At 43.9% G+C, this 12,396-nt stretch overlaps 1 protein-coding gene across 1 annotated transcript; it reads left to right on the top strand.

The window, feature by feature from the left end:
- The first annotated feature begins 151 nt into the window (after positions 1-151).
- FAM228A (family with sequence similarity 228 member A) lies at positions 152-11,588 on the top strand. The gene is made up of 6 exons (XM_057497556.1): positions 152-499; positions 1,424-1,435; positions 2,777-2,833; positions 7,252-7,336; positions 7,455-7,503; positions 9,648-11,588. The coding sequence occupies exons 1-6, from the start codon at positions 221-223 to the stop codon at positions 9,946-9,948; spliced, it is 783 nt and encodes a 260-aa protein (XP_057353539.1). The 5' UTR covers positions 152-220; the 3' UTR covers positions 9,949-11,588.
- Positions 11,589-12,396: the final 808 nt, after the last annotated feature.

Below are 12,396 nucleotides of genomic sequence, written 5' to 3'. Positions count from 1 at the left end.
CAATTATTACAGATGTATTTTCCCCAGAAGTTAATAAATAGTGCCTGAAAGATCCAGTAAAAATAGTAAGTTACCTTACTGAGTGCCCATCTCAATTCACTTGGTCTTTCCCTAAATTAAGATGCGCTCCTTTTAGTCAGGCACCCTTAACACCCATACCCACATATTCTTACCAGGTTTTTCCAGCAGTCTTTGGAAAATGTAAAAATTCATTTTGAGTATGATTACCCGCTTGCTGGTTTGGATTCTGCATTATACCAGGCTGGGGCTGGATTTCTTTGTTCTCCTTCCTGACTCTATGGAGTGGCAAAGCAAGGAGTCAAACACTAAGCGCAGAGGCTCTGACTTTTCAATTCTGCCTTACCCAATCTCAATTTACTCTCTCTCCCCGGGGAAGTTCTCATCTATGGCTGCCACAAAAATGTTGAACCACGATGAACATTTCAGGCCAGAAAAATTGAAAGAATGGCCAGAGCCGGAGTCAGTTGCTTTAATGGAGGTAAAAATAATGTGGCATTTGGGGGCATTATTTTGGCGGTGGGACCTAAATCCCCTGAGATTAGGAACTACTTTGTCTTAATCACAGTTGTATTCCCTGAGCTAGAACAAGGTCTGGCATAAGCTAGGTACTCAAAAGAATTGGTTGGGTGGGATTGCCCCAGGATCACATTTGGCCAAGAGTGTAACTGAATGTTTGCTGTCTCCAGCAGAGATGCAGGCACAGATGGGGCAGGCAAGGGTAAATGCAATCGCTGAGTTCCTTATGCAGAAGAAACCAGGTCTGGGCTTGCCAGTTAATTCCTGATACTTCAGGGTCTGGTAAAGCAATGATTTCCTCATAAAGAAAATTTTGTTATTTTATATGATAAATTTGCCTCACTATAAAGAAAAGCTTTTGAACATTTCATTTTGTTCCTTTTGCTGGGATGGCCTACAAGAAGTGCAACAATATTTGTGTGTGCTCACAGCTGTGGATATTTATTTATTTAACATTTTCTTCCAAGATTACAAAGAAGGCACTATCAAAGACTATTTCCTTAAAAAAAATGGTTTGAAAAATCTGACACATGACCAATAGTATATATAACATCTGCTAATAATGTTAGTAGGATGCTTAAAACATGATTACTCAAGATGCTTGTCAGAAGTGTATGTTTCTGTTTCTCCAAATAGATTGATGGTTTCTAAATTTGTACTGTATCATGGTGTTACTGAAAACTGGTGCTTGTCACCAAAGTCAAATCACAAAACAATATGACAAGGTTTGAGGATAGGAAAGTTTATTAATTTGCCAGCAAATGAGGCATGGTAGGCTTGTACTTTAAAGAATCACTCTCCCCCTGAAGCATAAGCAAGTGGGGCTTTTAAAGGGGAAATCGTGGGAAGAGACTGGGTGTTCATGACCACAGATGCATAAAGTTAGCAACTTGCAAGGGTCTAAGTGGACACTCTTGTGCTGATTCAATTGCTTTTTGTTTTTCTTACTGCTTGGTCCTCAGTACTCTGGGACAGGATGTCGTGGGTTCTGCAAAGTCAGCTTTCTGTATTATCTCTGACCCTGAGAATCAGAAAATAGGGAGAATGAAGAGGAACCGCCACCTGTTAATGGTTACAAAGTTTTGGGGGCTACTTGAGTTCATTTTCAAGTTAATGTTAGTGGTAAATTTGTTACATTTTAAACCTGGGACTTAATTCAATTTTCCTCTGTTACAAGGGGAAAATAGTTCATTATTTTATATGATTTTTCAATTGCTATGTCAAAATAAGTCTAAGAAGGCTTTAAAGCAAGATTCTGTTTATATTATCAAGAGAGTTTTATTTTGGAGAAGACTAGAATAGTTGTCTAAATATCATTTTGGATTTCATGTGAAGCTGTTGAACATGAGTAAAAATACAACTCTCCTTTTTGAGATTTCACTTATTCACACATTTGGTATTTGAATTTGGCACTCACTGTGGCAGAACCGAAAGAGGCAGAAATCGATTAACATAGTTTTAAGAACCTGTATCATTTTATACTAGGTAGTTATTTTAGGTAACAGAATCTCTCTTCCAGATACTGATTTTGATTGCCCCTCTATTTGTTCCTACTTAGTCCTATAAGAATAAAAGCTGGATGATAGTGATCCAAATGAAAATCCCTAATGTGAGGTTCTAAGTACATCAGCTTTACCCAAACTCATAATGGAAACAGCAAGTCCCAAAATATAAGACAATCTTGGTCCTTGGCCAGGAGCTGCCACTAACTGGCTCTGTGATTCTGGACCTGTTGAACTAAATTGAATTGAACTTTCTAAAGTTTTGACCTATAAAGAGGTTTTGATTTATAAGAGACCTAGCAGAAGTCAGGAACTTCAAGGGCCCTTTAAAACATATATACCAAATGCCTAAAAAAGGATTCATTTTACATAAGAGCTCCTTAACTAATCATTTAACTAAGTAATCATTCTTGGTACTTGAAAAATACGACTTGACGGTATGATGTAAGGGATTTGTTTAAAAATAATCTGGGTGGTGGGCAGGGGAATGAATAGGGATTTAGATGAAAGGAAGACTGACTCTAAGTTGATAATTATGGAACCTGCATGATGGGTTCATGGAGAATCATGTTAAAAAATTTCCATAATAAAAAGTTACAGAATGTGCTTTGAGGTACAGAGAGACATTAGGTTTACGTTAAAGCCATTGGTAAAATGCACTGACTCCTGTCATGCTGGTTTGTTTCTTCAGGATTTACATGCTAATATTCAATTCTGTACTTTTAGGCATTAGCTAGAAAGACATTGATGCAGCTGTACATGCAATATTATTTAGAGAAAATTATGTTGTGAAGGTAAGAGTTGGCTACAGATGTGGATTCTAAGTTTGTTCTAAGTAAGCAAGAGTGATGCAGACAAGGTGGCCAAGAGGGTGTGGCCATGTCAAAGAGATTTATTTTGTCCAGAGAACGAGCCTCCTCTGATTCACTAATTTACACTATATAGATGTGAGATTGTGCCACCTCCTTGCTGAATCAGTAAGAGGTTGGATTTCCAGATCTATCCTTAAGGGATTGAGAGATTGTTCTAAATGCTCTATTCTACTGAATAGAAATTCTGACTAAAATGTACCTCCTTTTCTTTTGTTCTCACATCACTGGGGGAATATATAAAGCCATCAGAAATGAATCGGTAATTAAGGGTAAGGACCAATCAGGTCTGATAGTCATTATGGAATTAATAAACTAAAGGGGGTTTCAGTTCAGTGAAAGGGAGTGAAACTGGTGTTAGAATAATACTTTAATATTTGTATTGTGATTTATAATTTATAAAGAAAGTACACATATATTCTCATTTGAGTGTCAAAACTGGTAGGTGGGATTTCCTTTTTATAGATTCAGAGAGAGGTGTGGAGCATGCCTAGTGCCCTTTCTACTCTCTCAATTTTGTTACAGATTTACTGATGAAGGCACATGCAGAGGTAATCAGGAAACACTTTGAAATCATTAAAAAGAAGCAGGAGTTTTGAGTCAGGAATGGTTTGGATGAGGTTTAATCTGAAGGCACAGTTGTGGGTTCAGAACTTTTCATGGGTTCTTTCTGAGCTTTATTCTGCTCTTCAGCTCTCTTACGTGAGGGCATTGCAACCTGAATGTGCTGAGAGGCTAGGAGTGGGAACAGGTGTTTCTCCTCCTCATTCAAATGATAAGATGTGGAAAATTTCTTAATGACTTGTTTTCCTTGTTTGTATTATTTCATTAGAGCTTGGATACATATTTTCAGCATCTGGATATTTTTAAGGAAAGAAGTTGAGAGGTTACATTAAAAAATGGATAAAAAATGTAGCACCTCTTCAATGGAAAATTATGGAAAAATTAATTTCGTACAGAAGGTTGAAAAAAATGAAACAAGAGAATTTGAACATTTGTTGAAACACACAAACAAAATGGTACTGAGAGGGTTAATGTTTGCTTGTTTTTAAATAAAATATAATTTGAAGAGTTTGGCCAACATTTTCAGTGGTCAGTGGTTATGCAAATAATCCCAAGCTTATTTTTGTATTTAAGATGAATTCATGGAACTGTAATACATCCTACTGCATTTTTTTCTTTTTATTAAAGTATCATTGATATACAATCTAACAAAGGTTTCACATGAACAACATTGTGGTTTCAACATTCACCCAATATAATCAAGTCCCCCCTCCACACACACACACCCCACTGCAGTCCCTGTCCATCAGCATAAGATAGATTGTGCATTGAGTCATTACTTGTCTCCTCCATGCTGTACTGCCTTCCCTGTGACCTATCTATATTGTAATTGCAATTATAGTGTCCCTTAATCCCCTTCTCCCTCCCCACCCTCACCCACCCCTCCCCTTTGGTAACTGCTAGTCCCTTCTTGGAGTCTGTGAGTCTGCTGCTGTTTTGTTCCTTCAGTTTTGCCTTCTTTTCATACTCCACGAATGAGTTAAAATCATTTGGTACTTGTCTTTTTCTGCCTGACTTATTTCACTGAGCATAATACCCTCTAGCTCCATCCATGTTGGTAGGATTCATTTTCTTCTTATGGCTGAATAATATTCCATTGTGTTTATGTACCACATCTTCTTTATCCATTCATCTATTGATGGATACTTAGGTTGCTTCCATATCTTGGCTATGGTAAATAGTGCTGCAATAAACATAGGCGTGTATATGTCTTTTTGAATCACATCCTACTGCATTTTTAAACCTGGAATTTTGGAATAGAAGTGTTGATTTGGCCCTAGATTTGTCAGGAATGCTTTAGGTAAATGTTAGGAGAATAACAGTGGATTAAGCCATAAGGACATTTATTGTTTGTTTAACAAGAAATTAAGGGGTAGGTGGTCTAATGGTGGGTTATGGCAGCATAACCATATCATTAGTCACCTTTTTTTTTCTGTCTTTCTAATCTGCTATCCTGGAATGTTAGAACACTTAAGTGTATCTGCTGAGCAAAATTTCTGGATGTGAACATTAAACACTTCCTCCTAAAGGCCCTAAGAAGCAGAGCAGAGCTCAATGTCTAGTCCAGGTCTCTTCAAACCAAAGCACAAAGTCTTAGAGTTGTGCCCAGAAATATGATTGCACAAGTAGAGGATGGGGAAGCCATATCTTAGAAAAGGCATACACTGAAGTCTGAGTGATTTTAAATGATGGTAAATTCATTGTCAACCTTAGGAACTGGCTTCTAAGAAATATCTGAGCTCTTAGGCTGTAGGGAGAGGTGGTGCTTCGAGTGAGAAGCCACAAAGTCCACCTTGTCCACTCTGTTGCTATCTCATCACTCCAGATTCACACTGTAGAGTGGACATTTGCCAACTGCAGACCTTCAGAAGAGGATAGAGGCCTGACAATGCTTCACAGGAGGGAAATGGAAAGAAATATGGTGTATTTAGCCCAAGGAAGAGATGACACAAGGGGAATGAAACCTTAAATATGAAAAGGCTGACGTATGGGTGCTGAGTAGCAGTACCTTGTGTTGTTCCAGGGGAAAGAACCGGTTATCTGCATCTCGCAGTGACAAGGCGGATTTCAGCTGTTTGAGAACAAACTTCCTCGTGGTTAGAATGACCGAAAGAGTAGCTGCCTCATGGAGCAGAAGGTTCTCAAGCTGAGGCTAGTTGATGATTTCAGACTAAAGCTGGGTGATTCTTCTCCCAGAAGGTGGTAGGCTCTCACCAAAGTCTAAATCACTTCTGAAGTTTCTTCTACTCTTGTGAATCTATTATTTCACATAAAAATGGAATAAAGTATGTGGCTTTTTTGAATCTTGCAAAACACGTTTGTATGTAGTAATTTGTTCTTAGGTAGACTTTTTCTTTTTCTAAAGGAAATTATCTCTGGAGATCTTTATGATCCTGAAGCATATGATCCTTTTTATATGACAAAAAAGGACCCAATTTATGGAAGGGTAAGTAAGTTTCTTACTTTTATTTATTAATTCTTGAAAGCTCTGGGGAAAACCTAGTTATTTTAGAAGTGTTATAGTTACTCTGTAGTCATAAAAAGAAAGCCACAAAAGCATTTTCCTGAGGTTTAGACTAGGAACCCAAAGTTCCACCTGCTGGGGAATTTCTGTTGTGAACAAGGCATGTGTGTGTGTGTGTGATAATCTATTTGTTCATTCATTTGTTCACACACATTCAGCAAACTGGGAGCCCAGGAGGGAGAGAAAGATACACGGGCAGCAGGCGCCACGGGCATGATGACTGTGTCCCAGGATCAGTGCAGGAAGCGACTGGCCCAGTGGGTGGAGCTTCTTTCTGCCCGAGGTGAGAGAAGGGATGGCAGCGAAGGTGCCCAGCCATTCCACAGTTGGGCTTGTAACTGGTCTCCATATTGTAAACCTGCTGATATGTGAGTTACAATTTTGAGATGTAGGTTTCAGTTTTTTACTCCTGCTAGCAGAAGTAGCCTGATATTACTACTCATTTAAAAAATATCTGTTGCTCTGAAAAGTGGCTCATTTTGCTTTTCCCAGATGACCAAAGCAGATCATTGTTATGAAGATGAGGTTTTTTGGCCCTGGGGGACTCACTGAGCAGGGTGCTGGCCAGTCATAACACTGCCTTGCTCATTCAGTAATGGTTTACCTTGTCTGCTCTTTAGGGACCAGCACGGGGTCAAGTGTATGGGAGAAGTAAAGGAGGGGAAAAACATCCCTCTGATGCCTATAATCAGGAGGGGAAAGAGAAAACCACCTTTCTCCGCAACCTTTGTAGTCCAGCCCCTTGACACTCACCCACGCTAAGGTCACCTGCGCTCCTGTTCTTACAGGCCCTTAAAGACCCGAGTAGCTCCCCCGAGAGGCGCTTTTCCTCCCAGGCCACTTAGGAGCGCAGCCCAGTGCTACCGCGCACCCTGGGCTGATGCCTCTCATGGCCAGACCCTCACTGGGCGTGGCTTGCCTGGTCTAGACTGAGAGCTCCTGAGGACAGGCCTTGCCGGACGCGGTGTGCAGTGCATTGCCAAACACTTACTGGCTGATGCAATGATACAGTAGAACTCTTGACAGAAGTATGTCTTCTACTTGGGCAGCCCTCCCTCCGTTCAGCCACTAAGGCTCAGTGACCTACCTTCATGTGAGGCAGCTGACATTTACCCTTCCCCTGCTCTGTCGTTGACATTACCCTTATTTTCAGCTGCTTTGGTGTCCAGTAAGGCCATACTTGAATGTTTCAGACAAATTTAAAAAGCTTACTATAAACTGCGCTGGGGTCCTGAGGGAGTCATTTTTCTTGTAGGTTATGGCCCCACCATTTTGTGACCCTCTGTTTAGAAGACGAGAGACAGATGAAGAGAAGAGAGCTAATTTTTCATGTAAAACAGGTATTTTGTGATCACTGGGCTTTATTTTTGGAGACTTCTAGTTGCCAAATGATTTCCTACCCCAAGAGTGACTGGAGTTGACCTTAAGAGTGTTGATTTAGATTTTATCTTCCTGTAGGAAAACTGCCAGGACAGCAACCAGGCCCAGGAGGAAATATCCACCAAAGGCATGCTGGGAGCCTGGAGGACCCAGCCTCTCTCCTGCTTCTTGATGTTGCCAAATGAGAAGACAGCCAGACTGCCTACTCATTCTGGAAGGGCTCTCTGCTCCCTGGAATTGTTTCTGTAGCTATCCAGTGACTTAAACATTATGTGTCTTTGGGTGTGTGTGTGTGTGTAAGTTTTCTGTTTTCTTTTTCCTTTTCCTAGTTGTAGCAGGAATGTTGGCCTGTGCAAACTTCTAAATCCTGCATGAGACATAGAAGTCCTGTCATGTTCTCTTGATGTTTCCCTTCTATCCCCTGCCCTGAGTTTTGCTGGAATGAACAACACTACTTTGTTTCTATTTCCTCCTGTGATTTGGCAGGTCTGTAGTCTATTTCCAGTTTCATGGTTTTTTAAATCAGTTTTAACAGACACTTTAATTCAAATATCAATGATTATATTGCTGCCCATCCCCCAGCAAGGTTTCATTTTGCTTTACTCCTTCATCTCCCCTCTCTAGCTCCTTAGGTTTTGTCATCACAGCTCTTTAAATGGTATCTGCCCTTCCAGTCTGGTTTTCTCACTGTGTCCTCACTGTTTCTTACCTTTCAGTGAATTCTCCCCTAGGAGCCGGAAGAATCTTTTTGAAGTGATTGACCCTTCGCAATTAGAAACCCTTCAGTAGCTTCCTATAACCCTTTACAATTAAGTGCGGACTCTTTAACAGCACATAAGATGCTCTCTGGGGCCTGCCACTCTTTCTGGCTTCACCTAAAAAAGTCCCCTTCCCCTAGGGAAAAGAAATATAAACCATGAAAATATCTGGGTCAAGTCAGCATGGTCACAACTTTCTGACTTGCCAAGTTGATTCATGCTTTTGCTCTTTTTTATTTTTTTATTTTTTTATTGTGGGCCATCTCGGTCCAGGTAAGGGGGGAATTATCATATGGTGACCTAACTCTACACCCACGATCTGCCTTTTTCCAGTGCAGTGAGCCCCTTGAGGGCAGAGACAGTGTCTTGTTTATCTTGGTGTTCCCAGCACCTAGCTGGCATGTAGTAGAGGATGAGTAAGTGCTTGAATGAGTGAATGGAAACATGAAGGAGAGGGCTTATTTTGCTGGACAGGCTGGGCTTCCTGGGGCAGGAATGGGGCAGCCCTGGGGAAGACCTCTGAGAGGACACACCAGAGGTGCCTCACATGGCTGTTCAATAAAGTCAGAAAAGGATGTAAGGGCCAGGAGGCTATGTTAGTTGGATTACAAAAAGCAGAATCTTTCTCAAGTACAAAAAGGGAGGAGCGGCCTAGGTATGTCAGAAAGCCCCGGTCTGCCATGGGAGCCACAGTCCACTCTCAGCCTGTTCGGCTGCTGTAATAGAATACAGAGTCTGGGTGGCTTATAAACAGCAGAAATTTATTTCTCACAGCCCTGCAGGCTGGGAAGTCCAAGATGAAGTGCTGGCAGATTCAGTCTCTGGTGAGGACCCACTTTCTGGTTCATGGATGGTGCTTTCTCGCTGTGCCCTCACATGGTGGAAGTGGGGAGATCTCTAGGGCCTCTTTTATAAGAGCACTAATTCCATTCACGAGGGCTCTGCCCTCATGACCTAATCATCTCCTGAAGACCCACCTCCTAACACCATGGCACTGGAGTTCAGGTTTCACCATGTGGATTTTGCATCTCTCCTTTCATCAGAAGACAGCCAGGCCACTTCAGGGACCAAGAGGCCAGTCCTTTCCTCTTTGGGACCTTTCATCATAGCTTGTCTTCAAACCTGCTTCCTTTCTCTTTCTCTGCGCACCGGCTTTCTCTGCTTTCTTATACATGGGCTGGAAAATGGACACCCCCACCCTGCCTGCCTTTCTGGGTTTGCACACTCCGAGGCTGCCTGGAGTCATTCTGCCCCAGTCACCACTCTAGGGACTGAGGCTGTGGATCAGGGGCCTCAGCCACAGCCAGAGAAGGGCCACCTGACTCAGAGCCTGCCTAAGGGTCGTGTCAGAAGAGGTACGGGGTGACAGGTTCATTGATGGACAACCACAAGTGATGTCTGCTGTCTTTCCCTTTCATAAAATGTGCATTGAGTTTGCTGAATGAGAGACAGTTATTGAATGGTGCAGTTCTGCTTACAGACTTGAGATAACTTTTTCTACTTTTCTTTGCAGTCTCGAAAGACATACTTGTTTAGAAAAGAAATATCTGCCTGATAAAGAGAAAAAGGCTACAGACTTATGTCAGCCTGTTTTTGAAAGGCAGTTTCTGTCCTCAAAGCTCAGCCAGGAGAATAAAAGGGATGAAAGGAAGGGCCTGGTGAGCAGAGGTGTGGGGGAGCAGGGCTGGGGTGGCCCGGTTTTGCGCACCCACGAGGTAGCAGGCACTGATTCCAGTATCTGGGCTGCCAAAGGATCCCTCCCTCTCGATGGGCTCCCAAGGGCACAGGAGGCAGTAGCCAAAGAGGGAGCGTGAAAGAGGAGGCGGAGGTGGTGGGGTTGCCTCTGGGCCCAGGGCTGCTGCACAGGCAGGCCACCCCTCAGCAGGTGAGCCTGGTGCAGACTCAAAAGGAGCGTATTGTGGTACCCTGGACCCCATTTTGGGGGACAGATTGTGTCCTGACAAGGTAAGGGAAAGCCTGGCCAGAGGGCATCTGCTCTAAGATGTCCTTAGCTCTTTTTCCTGAGTTTTTACTCTTCTGCCATTTTTGCTACCATTTACTATTTGTTACATCCAAACCAGACCAAAACTTTTGCTGAGTCACAATAGGTGGGAATCTTCTGAAATGAAATTTATACTAAAAGAAAAATAGGGCACAATGACAGTTTAGATGTGTAAAATGTATTTTATGTGCAGGAATTTTCTGTGCACAGATTTCTTATCCAGAGCTCACAGCCTGATCGGCACAATTTACAGTTCATGGTCTATTTGCCTCCCCTTCCATCCTTTCTCCCACACCCTCTATCCTAACACTGGAGGCTTTGGATGTTCCAGGGAAGGTGTCCTGGCAGGTGATAGGGGCCAAGCTGTCTTGAGTGCACAGTGGATCTTTGCATCTCTCCTTTCATCAGCCGTGTGGCCCCTCACTCCGCCACACACATAGGACAAGGGGCTCTTTCTTTTCTCTAGCTTGAAAACTTTGTTAGACATTTTGTGACCCAACTTCTACCCAATTCCACAGTTCTCCTCAGTCTCTCCAGAGAAAAACAGACTTACCTTCAATGGTAAGTCACCTCCTTCCTCAGCAGTTTCCCCTGGGCATCACTTATCCGAGAGGGGTGCCCCTTGCTCAGATCTGCACAGGACTGTTGTCAGCTCCGCCCTCTGGCAGGATAGCCCGACTGTGGTTACCAAGAGATCCGAGTGGGGTTTACACACAGTGGAGGGTGATTTTTCACTCCTGCCCCAGCACTGGGTGGGTGGTCAGTGGGCAGGCTGTCCCTCTCCCATGCAGTCTTCCAGGACTCTGGCTCATGGAACCTTTGTCGTCTTCAGCACCTGGCACCCCAGGCTGCCCTGGGGAACTCATTCCTGCCAACCTGATCACGAAGTTGTGTCCTGGGACTGCAGGGTTGGGGGGCAGAGGGACGGGTCTGGCATACTCCATTGGCGAGGACCCTGTCATGGGGCTGTGCCCAACTGGGGGACCAGGGTGATGGGAAAATAGTCCCTGGCTGGTCTGAGCACAGTGGCAGGGAAAGCAAGCATTTTGTGGACAGCTAGTCATCTCTGCCCTACCATAGAATGGTTAGTACTGTGTGGGGTCCAAAGACACAGAATGCCTTGTTTGAGAGGTAGAGTGAGAGTGGGGTTAAGAGATGGCTGGTCAGGAAGCTGCTGGAAGGTCTGAGCAGGAGGATTGGGTCTGATGGGAGCTGCAGGACATCCTCTTGCCCCTGTGAGCCCCTCTCCCCTACGTGACACTCAGCTCTTCTCTTCTGTCAGTAGGTCCTAGGACCCCACAGTGCAGACCCTGCTCCCGGGCAGCTGGGGACGGCCAGCAGAGATGGGGTCACAGCCCGTGGGGAGGAGAGTGAGGCGAGCAGAGGTCTTGGTGCAGCACCTGGCCTCCCTGCAGCTGGGCATCCAGTGAGGCGGCCAGGAGCTGGACCAGCTGTGAGGAAGCCGTTTGTAATGAAGTGCCTATACGGCGTCTAAAATGCTGCAACATGTTTTCTTCCTCCAGAAGTGGAAAAGTATTACAAGAAATAATCCAAATACTAATAGTTGCTGTCCACCAAGCTCCTGCTGTGAACCAGGAACTGTGTGAGGTATTTCATATTCATTTTAAAGTTTTCACAGCAAGACAGTATTAGCTCCCATTATATGAAGCTCAGAGAGGTCCAGGACCAATCGCATGGTTTGAAAGTGGCAGTGTCCACTCTTCCAAGTCCAGGACAGCTGGTGCCAAAGCACATGTTCATTCGCCAGGGTGTACTCGCCCCTCACAACCACTTTGTAATGTTAGTCAAACTGTTCAGAATTTGGGTCCCCCCCACAGGACACAGCCGTCCTGTTCTATGGCTGAGGCGTCCTGGTCCTGGAGAGCCCTGGAGGGGCTTGTGGGGCATTCTGCATGTGTGCTGTCCTTCCCCGGGGCTCTAAGTCATCTAAGAGGCACCCCCTCACCCTGCAGGAAATCAGGCTCAGATTTCAGCCAGGAGAGAACTTGATTTCTGAAGGGGCCAGCTGTGTTCCTAGGTCAGAGGGGTGACTGGGGTAGCTGGGAGTACTGACGTTAATGGCTGCCAGTTTCTCGGACTTACATCCTGCAGGCTCCTCTGTCCTAAATGTGAAAAGAACTTGACATATCTAGATATGGAGAAACGGCACCAGCCACAGTTCATCCCAGTGAGAAAGTCCCTGCAGTCCTGGGAAAGGATCACGCTGTAGCTCGGATCACAAGGAAGCCCCGAACTCGTC

Source organism: Manis pentadactyla, chromosome 2, assembly GCF_030020395.1.
Source record: "Manis pentadactyla isolate mManPen7 chromosome 2, mManPen7.hap1, whole genome shotgun sequence".
Taxonomy (NCBI): domain Eukaryota; kingdom Metazoa; phylum Chordata; class Mammalia; order Pholidota; family Manidae; genus Manis; species Manis pentadactyla.
The sequence above is the reverse complement of the archived record's forward strand: the minus strand, read 5'-3'. Positions and strand labels throughout refer to the sequence as shown.